The 13,381-nt window shown below is 46.9% G+C and overlaps 1 protein-coding gene across 4 annotated transcripts in view; it reads left to right on the plus strand.

Annotated features, from left to right (window-relative positions):
* Window positions 1–13,381, plus strand: part of PPP4R4 (protein phosphatase 4 regulatory subunit 4) — a 1,921,930-nt gene that overhangs the window by 1,507,553 nt on the left and 400,996 nt on the right. For all 4 annotated transcript variants that reach the window (XR_013600947.1, XM_078660096.1, XM_078660097.1 and 1 more), the window contains exons 20-21: window positions 12,291–12,360; window positions 12,632–12,712. Coding sequence is in view for 3 of the 4 variants with exons in the window: in XM_078660096.1 (XP_078516222.1) it covers window positions 12,291–12,360; window positions 12,632–12,712 (151 nt within the window). In the remaining variant the exon portion in view is untranslated. The remainder of the gene's footprint in view (window positions 1–12,290; window positions 12,361–12,631; window positions 12,713–13,381) is intronic.

Raw genomic sequence — 13,381 nt, forward strand, 5'->3', positions numbered from 1 at the left:
ACTGTTTACAGCTACGAGAACACTACCTCAGGATGTTGGGGGATACCCTAAGGAACAACGCACAGGAAGCAGCTTCATACAGGTAAAGTTCCTCTGGCCACCGCTTTCATATCTATGTTTCTGTCGTCATGGCAGCCACTTCACATTCCACCACTTTCATATTTATATCATCATAGCGGCTACTTCACCGGCCGCAGCTTTCTTGTTTGTATTTCTATCTTCATGGCGCCAGCTTCATAAGGCCGCCATGGGAACTAGCATGCAATGCCCTTTAACATTTGTTGCTGTAGAAGTTTGCTTACTGCTGTGTCCATCTCATTACAATATGAAGGCTGTGCGTGTTCGGTAGGGTAGGCACTGTGCCCTGGTGGGGAGCTGGGGGGGCCAGGTTGGATGATTTGGGAAAATAATAGTGATGTAAGTGGGTGCCAGGCTATAGCATCAGGCCTAGAGGGCCTGCATATTAAATTAAGCAGGCGCTGCGCTTTATGTTCTCTGTGCTGAGAGGGACAGCTGTTCCCCAACACCAATAAAAGGAAGGAAGACCACTGCTTTGTCACTACCCAGATGCGTATTAGCCACCGACAGCTGCACCGTGTTGTAAGAGGAGTGCACGCTGCAGCCACCAACCCCTATTGTTAAGGATTCTGGACATGGGTTCAGACCTTGCAGGAGGCCCCTCTTTCACCTTTTGAAAGATTCTCTTTTAGCTACCCTACAACACCTGGCGGTGCCAGTGCCACACCCTAGGGCACTGCAGTGAAGAGTTTAACATGGGCACTGTGCCTCCTTTACTCAGCACTGTAGGCCCTGGAGCTAACCACTCTGCAAGGCAAAAATGTCTACTGTATGCACCTAGAAGGCATACAGACACCCTAGAGCCTGATAATCGTTTATGGCAATTTGTGTGCTGTTGAATCTGGGATGGCTTAATGGGTGCCACTGTGATTCATGTACCGGTTTGTTTCATAATCTGAGGCACTACATGACCTAAGCAATTGCTGCCCTCTTGGATTCATAGTGTGTTGGTTATTGCACTATAAGGACATTGGGTGCCTTGGCAGTAGTTGTTTTATAAGTGAGTACTAGTGATATATGTCGTTTTATGCCTGTCTTGCCCCTGATAACACATGCTATCTCAGCAATTGCCTCACAGGCATAGTGCCTCCAACTAGCCAAAGCTTTACTGTACAGTTGGTATAAAAACGTAATTATTGTAAAGTGTGCACTTTTTTATTTAAATAATCACTCCACTGCAAACAAAATAACATACATAGAACACATTCCCATGAGGGGCGTGGCTTGGTGCCGATGATGGTGGCCGCCTAGGCGAAGGGCTCGCCACTGAGCCCCCAAAGATCCTGAAAAAACGAGACTCGGAGCCCCTGACCTCCGCAGAAAGAAAGGTGAAATGATCGAGCCCAGGGAGGCGAGACTTGAGACCTGAACCGAGTCCGCACACCCTGAGAAGCTCGCTCGAACGCAGACCGGTGTGAAGCGCAGAACGAAACCTAAGATGGCGCCTGTGAAAGCGGACCGACACCCCAGGAGACCGAGCTTGTGAAACCAGACACAGGCGGTTGCGGGTTCGGAATTACAGCGGAGGGATCAGAAGACCAGTCCGGAATGCTCCTGGTCACTAACTAAATAGCGGGCACGTTGCGGGGTCGCACCGCACAACAACGACGATGCGGCTGGGACCTGCGTGGTGCTGCGCCGGGAACCATCGAGGCGTCCCTGCAGGGGAAACTAGTTGTGGAGGTGGCTACCCTGCTACTGGCGTGCATGGCAAGGAGCGGCCGAGAGCTACGTGCCACGCAGACCTCAAAACCAGGGGAACCCAACCATCGACCAGGTGAGCCGAGTGAGCAGGCCCGCAGCTGTTGGAGTGGGGAGGCCTGGAACCACGCGCAGGCAGTCCGGAGGGAGAAGGGGAGAGGACACCACCGGAAATGTGCACTCACGCTGGGAGACGCTGCGGGGGGCCCATTTTTGATAGACTATAGAGCGGATCCCCGCTGAACTATGCCAGTGATCTCCTGAGTAGCGCTGACCAAGGCCTTGTCCCCCCACTGATGTCATCCTGCCTTTAACTCGGACCCCAACAGCTTGCGGAGGGGCAGATGGGTAGATTGTAACTCAGGGCAGAACTCCCTGGCATAACACTTTAGAGGGCTACCTTCGATGACTGAGCAGAAGACGATCCCTACTGCCGAACCTCACAATGGGGAAATTGAAGGGAAACAAGAATGAAACCCAGTCGGTGTCGGGCAGCGAGCCGCCAGGCCAGGGGGAACACGAAGACCCTGAGCTACCACGGGACCCCCACCTACAGCAACAACTAGACAAAATCCAGATTGCAATAGCGGACTCCCGCACGGCGCTCCAGCAAGATATAGCGCAAGTGGCCTCCGGGCTGGGTCTGTTGCGGGCGGACCATAGTAAACTGGCAGACAGAGTCAAATCAATCGAGGGAGCACTTCAAACTATCGAGCGAACCCAAAAGGACCTCAAAGCTACAGTGACGAACGCTCTGGAACGTATCGATGCCTTGGAAAAGAGAGCAGAAGATGCCGAAGGACGCAATCGTAGGAACAATATACGCATAGTAGGGCTGCCGGAAAAAATAGACGGGTCGGACATGGTGCAATGTCTTGAAAATTGGCTTCAAACAACAGTAGCTCCGGAAGGCCTCTCTGCCTTTTACACGTTGGATCGGGCACACAAGGTGCCGGCTAGACCGCCTCAGCAGGGACGACCCCCACGCCCGGTGGTGGCCCGGCTACTGCATTTTCGGGATAGAGACCTACTGCTCCAGAAAGCACGAGTGGGTGGCCCATACCAAGTGGAGAACAGTAAAGTTAATATATTCCCAGACTACACGTACGAAACGCAACGCCGGAGAGCCTCTTTTCTGGCCGACAAGAGGGAACTGAGAAACGAAGGTCTGCAATACTCCCTCTTATTCCCGGCCAAGCTGAGGATTATTATGGATGGCAAGACGTGTTTTCTCGATACCCCGGATGATGCCTGTGCATGGCTAAAACTGCACAGAGCTGGGAAAGACGGTAAGGAACACGGTGCGGCAAGCACTTCAGACGGTCTGCCTCCACTGCATTCGCGAAGACTTCGGGGCAGGCACCGAGGCCTGAGGAAACCCTCAATATCGCAGATGGAGGCAGCACGGCGAGACATCTTGGACATGGTGTCAGCACTATCGGGTACACAAGAGTCGCTGTTTCTGGAAGGAACGGACTCCGAAAAAGACGACAATCGCTCTGACACGGAACACTCAGAAGCAGATAGTGTGCGCTTGCCGAAGGTCACGCCAGCAACAGCAGAGGGAATATTGGATGAAGGATAGACAAGCCTGATGAACTGGAAGGGCTAAGGAATCGGGCCTACAGCGGACTTCCTAACACAGGTTTTGCGGGGAGCTGGTTGATGTTTCGGGAAGGGTGGCTTCGGAAGTGTTCAATTATTTGGTGCTAAATTGAGATGGGGGGGTTACAGAAGTTGGGCGGCGGCCTGTCGGCACGAAGTCCCCCCTCCGGGCCCTTAAGGCATGCCCTCAGCGACTGCTGTTGAGCTTAGAAGTATGTTAGAGTTTGTAATGGTTTAGATGGGAACTATACTGTTGTTGCTAGGTCCTGTTCTTGGGGGGGTTGGGGGGGTGGGTTGTGGGGAGTGTTTGGTGGGAAGTTGGGGGAAGAAAGTCACTAATATGGCTGCAGAGACATGTTCACAAATGCAGGGGTTCTTAAGTGAGAATGGGTGATACCGCTGATTTAAGATGAATAACCTGGAATGTGAGGGGACTACACACTATGACACGACGACATCAGGTACATGCGTATTTAGTTAGAAGAGGGATACACATAGCGCTGCTCCAAGAGACTCACTTGACTAAGGCCGAGGGCGTAGCGCTACAGCGAAGGTGGAGGGGCCAAATATATAGCACCGCATACTCAGCGTTTGCCAGGGGCGCTCTGATCTGGATAAGAGCGGGGGTGCCTTTTCAGATAACGAGGCAGACGATAGATCCTGAAGGCAGATTTGTAGCAATAGCAGGCAGACTCAGAGGCAGGGATATAGCGTTTTGCAGCATCTATGCGCCTAATGTCGATCAGATGGGGTTCCTGGTGCAGATATCTGGTTCTCTGGCGCACTACCTGGCAGGTCCTTTGGTGATGGGTGGTGACTTCAATTCCGTAACAGATATATCACTAGATAGATCGCATCCCCCACTGGCCGACTACCCAGTACATAGGCTGACCAGGGGCAGGCTGGATTGGCAGACCAGATGGGGTCTGGTGGATGTGTGGCGGACCCATCATCCACTGGACCGAGACTACTCCTACTTCTCTGGGATGCACGAGTTGCATGTCAGATTAGATACGGTATTGTGTTCCCCTGCGGTGACATCTGCCGTGGTGCAGACTGAATACCTGACCAGAACGATCTCCGATCATAATCCGTTACTATTCACCATGCGTTGGATGACCGGGATCTCATGCATCCCCACTTGGCGATTACGGCCTGATACACTGGACGACCCGGTTTTCCAGGGAGCAGTGAGGGACGAGATCACCCACTTTTTTTAGGAAAATGCTGGTTCGACCGCCACCAGGGCGATAGAATGGGATGCCTTTAAGGTAGTAATCAGAGGGGTTTGCATAGGTAAACATGCAGGAGTGCGGAAAGTGCTATTGGGCGACTTGAGTCGAGCCGAAGATAGGTTACGCGCTGCAGAACTAACAGAGTTTCAAGAGGAGGTTGGAGCTGCAAAGGCGCAGTAGCAGCGGAAGTGGAAAGATTATGCTGCTTTGATTACAAGGCTTATACTACGAGGGTCCATGCAGAGGGAGACAAGTCAGGATCCCTGCTGGCTTGGTTGGCCAATCCAGCAAAGAAGGGATCCCCAACATTAGCCCTAGAAAGTTATGAGGGGGAGGTATTTCACACCCAGAATGAGATTCTACACTGCTTCTTGCGTTACTATGAAGGACTCTATACGAGCTCTCTGGTAACTGCGGACCCCAACATTGACGCCTTTCTGGAGGAAATACTACTACCTGAGTTGGAACATGAACAAGCGGAATACCTGGGCCGGGACATAGACATAGGGGAAATTCGAAGTGCTGTTAAAAGCTTGGCCCGAAATAGACCACGGGTATAGATGGACTGCCCATTGAGTTCTACAGGATGTATATAGCTCAACTAGCACCGAGACTCCAGGAGGTCTATAGAGCGGCAAAAGAACTAGGTTGGTTGCCTTACTCCATGCGGGAGGCTTTAGTGGTCCCACTGTTAAAATCGAGACGAATACGGCCTCCTACCGCCCACTGTCGATGCTAACCACAGATTACAAAATTCTGAGCAGTATACTAGCGACCCGCCTTTTGAATCATATGACCACGCTGATCCATGCAGATCAAGCTGGCTTTATACCGGCAAGAAATACGACCGCTAACATCAGGCGCTTAGTGCGCTTGCTAGAAGAGGATCACCCAGAAGCGAGTTAACCAATGGACTTATCAGTAGACATCGAGAAAGCTTTCGACAGCTTAGAATGGCGTTATCTATATAACACAATGAGGCGCTTCGGTCTGGGAACAAACTTTATTCAGTGGACGGAAGTATTATACACGTCTGCTGTGGCTAGGGTGCGTGTTGGGACGCTGATCTCGGCGCAATACCCAGTGGCCCGAGGAATGAGGCAGGGGTGCTCACTCTCCCCTTTGCTGTTTGCCTTGGCGGTAGAACCACTAGCGGCAAAGATCCGATTGGGGACCTACTATGGCGGTTTGAAGAGCAGAGGATGTCAACAACACATATCACTATATGCAGACGATCTATTGCTGTTCCTTGAGGATGCTGGCGCGGCGCTAGTGAGGGCTGGTAACTTTCTCTCGGTCTTTGGAGATATCTCAGGATTGAGAGTAAACTAGTCAAATACATGCCTGTTCCCGGTGAGGCAGGGTGAGACCCAGCCCACTACAGATAGGGATGTGAGGTGGGAACCGACCTGCTTGAAATACCTGGGAGTGCATGTATATCATACGGCTGCAGACATGCTCGAGGGGAATGTGGGACGTGGCATGAGGGCATTAAAAAGTAGCATGACCTTTTGGGCCACCCTCCCGCTGTCGGTGACAGGCCGCGTAGCGTTGCTCAAAATGATAGCGCTTCCTCGTTTTTTGTATTTTTTTTAGAACACTGCCAATATGGATTCCGTGTTCAATGTTCAAATTGTTGAAATCTCTCATACTGAGTTTCCTGTGAGGGACCGGAAGACGTAGGGTTGCGCAGACAACGCTTGTACGGCCCAAAGCTGAGGGGGGACTGGCGGTCCCAGACTTTGAGCTGTATTATTTAGCGGCCCAACTTCAGATTTTAACGCAAGAGATAGCGAAGGAATTTAGGGGCCCGGAACAACAGAGAGGCAGGGGCATACCGCGTCACATCTTATCTTTCATAGTGCTACAGCAGAGGTTGGACCTTAGGGACCTCCTGACGGAAGAGAAAACGCTACGACTCTGCTGGAACCACTCCCAGCGTAGAGCAGGGGTCTTACACCCTTATGCACCCGAAATCCCGTTGGGGATGGCAACAGGGTTGCCGCACGGTGGTGATTGGGCGCAGTTGCAGGACTGGCAAACTGCAGGGATTCAAATGCTGGGAGACCTATATGAGGATGGAGCAATGTTGCCCTATCAAGCGCTACAGGAGAGATATGGTCTTCCGAAGGGGGGGTTTCTATTACACGCGGCGCTGACGAGAGCACTCCAGGCACACTGGCGGGAGGGGCTGACGGAACCCAAGACGACAATGGCATGCCAATACTGTCATGATCCTGAGGCAGCATACAGCCCCCAACCTTCACCTTTCCAGGTTGCGCCTGAAACGTATGAAAGTTGCAGGGACTACATCTCCCATAAGGCCAAGGGACATGTAGCAGGCCGACAGGAAGGAGCACACTCCTATTTAAGTTCCGCCTCTGGAGAAAACGGCGCTTGACAATCTGCCGTCGGAGCTTTGATGCTGTTTGCCGTTGCCTGTCTAAGTTACTGGAAATCTTTCCATCGTGCGTTTTTGTGCCTGAAGTAAACGCAATTCTTAGAGCGCCACTGCGCTTTAATCTCTCCTGCCTTTGACCGCGGCAATTACCGCGGAACCGAGGGAGGAGCCGCGTCTCTGTTCTCTGGAGCCGAACAGGAGACGCCGACCCTTGCGCTGTATGGGAGAGTGGTTTAACCTCTCAACAGCTGTACTTTGTTTGTCTACCAGCAGTCTCGGTTCTGGAACCGAACCTTCGAGACCTTTGATCTTTTTGCCTTTATATTCTTTTGCACGGAACTCGAACATTGGGATTATCAGTGCCCCACAGAACTGGCAAGCCACCCTTTGTGTACCTCCGTTGCTCCGAAGATAGGAGTCACAGGAGATACAGAGACATCGCCTGACTGCGTGCGACTGCGCCTGCCAGAATTCTTTTCTCTCCTCACGCAAGACCAGCACTCCCAGGTACCCTCCTTCTCTGTCACCCCTCAGCACGAAGAACAGTCCTGTGGACATATTTCAGGACACATTCATGTAAGTGCGTACGGATGGTGTGTGTCTGAGCTGGAGTGAGAGTGATTGCAGTACTACTCATTCTGTTCTTGTTTTCTCCCTGCTGCAGGGGTCCTAGAGGGAGTATAGAACAGGTCTCCTATTCCTGTGAACGGAACAGGCATCTTTATTATTTTGTCCCCTTCCCCTTTTCCCTAGAATGCTTCACTACCCATAGTGCTCTGATACATTGTGGTGGGTGTAGCGTTTGGGGGACATTGGGAACTACTCTTCACGGCATCGTTCCTGCTGGCCGTTCTGAAGGTTAGTGGCTTAGTATTATTGGCTCTACTGACACCTGACAAATACACTGTGATTGCAGCCGGGACGTTTAAGGCGGTCACGTGTTTATACTCCAGAATGCGCCCCTAGGAACACTGAAAGAAAAATGGGAGGCGGACATAGGGAGGCCTATCCCAGATGCAGCTTGAACACAGATAGTGTGCAGATCCTGGAAGAGTACAAGGAACGCGAGGTTCCAACTGGTGCATTTCTACATACTTCATAGAGCATACTTAACGCCAGGGAGAATCCGGAAATACTTTAAAATAGAGGAAGCAGCATGCCCCAGATGTACACGAACGGGCGTAGAATTGGTACATATGATATGGTGTTGTCCTATGATAGGAGACTACTGGGAGGAGGTGGGAGACATCCTGAACACGATTACGGAGAAATAACTGACATTTGATGTAGCCACTAGCATCTTGCACTGGTTTCCGCACACAACGAAAAACAAAATAACGAGTAAATTTGTGGACATGGGACTCATTTTGGCAAAACGGGAAATAACATGACACTGGAAAGCGACAGTGGGGCCTAGCAGCAGGAGATGGAGGAGCGAGTTTGTAAAATGGGCGAGCAGCGAAAGTACGCTTAGATACCAACAGGCGAGAAGGTTGAACAATGATAGAGCGCTGGAGGGTGCCACAGCATGGGAGATGTTAGTGCAGGCATTACAGGATTACGACACGCGGAGCGAATGAGAGGAGATAATGCTGACAAGGGGAATGCCCAAGCCATGACAGGTACATCGAGAACCTAATGATGTAGTGACTCCTGCACACACAATCAACAGAGATTTCTAATAAGACACATGTCGGTGACCAGGGATGAGGAGGGGGGACTTTTCAACGGTTGGGGAAGTTGAGGGTGTATAATTTAGCGGGCGCTGATTGCCATGTTTGACTAATTGTAACATCTTAATTATATGATGTAGCAGGCAATGAGAAGCGTGATGATGACTTATTGTAAGAATTGAATTGTAGTAACGATTGCTGGTGAATTTGTATAATTATGACGAATGTACAAAACCCAATAAACTACGTTTTGAAAAAAAATATAGAAAACATTCCCATTTACGATGTCAGTGGCTCCAACTCCTAAAATGTGAGACCTATTGCATTGCAAATGCCTGTTATATATTAATTTTCCTATTTAGGCAACTTTTTCAAAAGAGAAACATCTGATATGTGTCAAATCTAGCCTTAGTAAGCTGCAATGCATAGCTATGGTTATAAAATATATTCGTTTTTTAAACATTTATTATGATGTATGAATGTTTGGTGAAAAAGTGATGCAGCTACCCATGTACAGGAGTTCCATAGCAAACAAGCATTTGCAACGCAATCGGTCTCACCTTTGGGACCTTATATGTATTTAGCTAAGCAGCACGTTAGCCTGGGTGCTGAAACATCTACTGTTCTTTAACATGGAGGGAAAGTAAGCACCAACCTGCATGACACGCCAGGGTGGGATCACATGTAGAGAAATATTGCCTTTCAGCGGGAAATGGTATAGTCCAAAGCTCTATTTTTAATGTAAAATCAGGGCCTTCGGTGGTCATATCACTGAAAATACAAGATTTGAAAAAAATATTATTGCCTACGGGTGCTCGTGGAAGACAATTTCTATGGACTGGAATCTAAAGAATGCTAAAGTGATTCCGGTATATTACTGACCTCTGCTGGTCGTTTTCTATGAAGAAAGTTAAATTGAGGCAGTTGCCAGACACATAAAACAAGAAAACTCCCTCAGCAGAAGGCAATTCTGGTATTTTACTGACCTCTGCTGGTCGTTTTCTATCAAGACAGTTAAATAGAGGCAGTTGAACAGAAAACAAAGTCCCTAAGCAGAAGCAGACAAGTCCTAGGGCTGATCTCCAGAGCCCTGTCCATCTACTTCAGCCCCTCGGACAGTCTACTACCTAAATTGGGCGGCCTACCTATCTCTTATCTTGCTTACGCTGAAGATCTGGTGATGTTTTCCTCAACACCTTTGGGCCTTCAAACCTGAATAATGAACCTGAACCAATTCAGTCGCACCAATGGCCTGATCTTCAATACCTCAAACACAAAATTCCTGACATTTGATAAAAAGGAGAAGCACATAGTTAGGCAAATTGGCAAACACACTATACATGTTGCTCGTAACTGCTAGTACCTAGGTGTCACATTTGACTCCAAACTAACCTGGTCGGACATTTTGACAAATTAAAAAACAAAGCTCCCGGAGATACCAAAGGAGTTAAATGTTTCTCTACCATCTATTGCGGATGAGCAATCATACCTTCGCTTTTGACCTTGAATGTCAAACTTCTCCCACTCAATCTCTACACCTCGGTGGCATTTCCAGGTAAACAAATCAAACATTCTTAATATTATTTACATGAAAATGTCAGGCTTCTACTCAACTTTAAAGTTTCCACTCCTTATGCAATTCTTCATTTGGAACGGAACTGAATTTCTACAAGCAGCTTACACCTGGCTCCCTCTTTAACTTCGCACGCGAATGCTGGTCCACACACAACAACACATTAAAAAAGTTGATCGTCCAAGAGTTATCTACTGGCAATCCTAAACACGCCACCATTAATCTGTTGAATTGGAAATGTTTTGGAAGAGCACAACTTGTTTTCTTTGACCAACCAATGCACCTCCAAAGAGGCAGCAGAAAACATCTAATACAAAACTCTTGTTCAGCTTGGTCATTAAAGTGAACCAAAATCAATTATTAAACACATGCACACCAACCTAGTTTTAAACACTTTCTGCACAATAAAACAACCTTATCTAGAATAGAATTGGAGGTTACCAGGAGAATCATATATCTGCGGTTGTGTCTCTTGTAAATCCCCAACACCGAATTGGAGGGCTCTTGGACAATGGGCTTGCGTCCACACAATGGCATCCACACAATGGCTGCATCCTCTGCAGCTACAGATCAAAACCTTCGGAAAATATACCATAAATCTGCCCGCAACCTACTGGATTTGAGGAGGAAGTCTTGCGTCAATTCATTGAGAATAAGATAAACACTGTAAAAGAAGCAACAAGGTGTTGCTTCTTGCTTCAGACAAATTGTTTAATCAGAAAATTGGTAAAATACTTCAACTTAACATATCTAAGGCTTGCCTCAGGGACAAAAACTTGCATCTGATCCAGGCGCCTCACTCACCCATTGAGTTGAGTTAAAGCACAACAACTCAGGGCCTCGGATTTTAATATGATATGTTTACAACAAATCGATTTCAATTCTGATTTGTATTTGAAATTGATTGATTTGAATCCAATGATTTGAATCCAATAAATATGTATTCATTCATCCATTCATTCAGTGCATGTGAGGTGGATCATGGGGTCAGTCCGAGTATCCATAAATGCACTCCTTTGAAAGTATCTCATGTATGTACATAGAGTCCAGTTGCTTTTCTACCAGTCAAGTGGTCGTATGTAAATAGAGAGGAAAAGCGCCATTTGTCATGACTGACAATTACCATCTCTGAATGGTGGGCGTATGACGGCTGATCAATTCCCTGAGGCGGCTGAACTTTTACCTGGTCTCCAGGGATAGGTGGTATAAGCGCTTTCCAGACATCTTAAGCTGGGACATAGCCCCACAGACAGCAGCACTTGCTTGTCGGTACGTAAATCATAATGTATTTGTGTCCTGGATGAGATAGTTTGGGGGATGTCTTCTTGGCAAGTCTTCGATGTCTAAATAAACACAACACACTATTTGGTCTTTGCATTGGATTTCATTTTGTATACATTTGCATATATATATAGAATACAGCCATGAATTCAATATTTTCACACTACAAATGTGTAATACGTCCACCACAGTATTTGTTTTTTTCTAATTGTTGGCCTTCATCAGTCATAGTGGTAAACCGGTGAATTAAGAATATTATGATAGGAAGTAAGCACTGACAGATGTAAATGGCATTTATTTTCATTTTTAGCACTGATATACTATAATAAACGAATAGTAAGTCAAAGTATGGTGTACTCTATGGTGTGATGGAAGACATCTTTATACTTTCACCTCTGTACTGCAGTGTAATTTGATAGAATGCCCAGTAGCCAATAAAGTTACTGACTTCGTAATAATAGATTTGTATGTGCAATCGAAAAAGGAACATTTGGCTGTGCAACTCTGCCGTGTTTCGATATGGTAATTAATTCGTACGTTTAATAATTAGTGCACTTATGCAGTGCACCTGTAAACCTTCAACTGGCCTCAGTCGCTAATAATAGGCGTTATTTATGGTGGATTAATTAACAAGGAAAATTCCCCAAATTTTGATATCTAGCATATTATTTTTACAGTTAAGCTAGGCCTATATTTTTGCCAAGTTTAGTTTAACGTTCTAAATACTGCGTATTTCGTTTTAGGAACAAATAGAAAATGAGAAGCAGCAAAATGATAGCAGATCCGCCTCTGAAAAACAGTTTGATAGAAAGCGTAAGTGCGTGTTTTTTTCCTCACATGGTGGACTTCTAGAAGCTGGATTTTTTTTTCCGAAATGTGACAGGCTGGTACAAAAGAAAATTTTCTCGTTATTGAATGCGCATTGCTTTTAAAAAAATATATTTTAACCACTTTAAAATTCAGTCTCAGTTTCTTAATATTTAAAGAATGATTTTGCACTTCAGCTATATAATAAGCTTTCAAATAAATGGTTCTGACCACCTGTGAAGACATGATGTATTACTGTCATTGATCTTTGTTTTAGGTAGAGAAAGTAAGGCGGTGTCAGCAGTAGTCAAAAATATTCCGACTGCCGTTGTTGCAACTACGTCTTCGTCTCCAACAGGTATGAGCAAATTACGTATTTTTACTATGTGGTGGGCAATTTCTCTGTGCTCTCTCAAATGCCACTTACCTGTCTGTCAATTTCCCCTTTTAATATGTTCCCTACGTGTTAGTTGGTGTAGTAAAGCTAATATTCAATGGAACGTAATGGTATGTTTTTATGAGACTTTGTAGGGTTCAGAATACATGTTACACTGACTAAAATTTGGGATTGTGCTGGTGGATCTGTGCAGACCATCTATTAATTGTTCATATCAGCTACAGGTCAGACCCGTCAGCAGAGAGCCAGCACAGTCAAGTAGGTTGCTATTTTAGCCAAATAATGTATTTTCAGCACCAAAAGCATTGCGAGCACCGTTTAGTTGGGGAGCATTTACTTGTTTTGTTACATCACTCATCTCTAAAGCAATGTTGAAGAGAACCAGACCGTAGAGTAGACTGTTCCTCCATGGGAATAGTGCAGCTCCACTAATCATGGCATTCATTTCTCAAAGGTTGTTTCCTTTGTTTTGTTTTAACATATCTTTGTTACACCTTTTACAATTTAATGACAGATTACCCCCAGTCCCCAAGTGGACCACCCATTTATATAAAGAATTCATATCACATAGAACACATAGATCCAGCATTTATATATGAACATTCACTCCAAAATAGCAGATACGTGCAG

The sequence above is a fragment of the Lissotriton helveticus genome, chromosome 9 (assembly GCF_964261635.1).
Source record: "Lissotriton helveticus chromosome 9, aLisHel1.1, whole genome shotgun sequence".
NCBI classification, from domain to species: domain Eukaryota; kingdom Metazoa; phylum Chordata; class Amphibia; order Caudata; family Salamandridae; genus Lissotriton; species Lissotriton helveticus.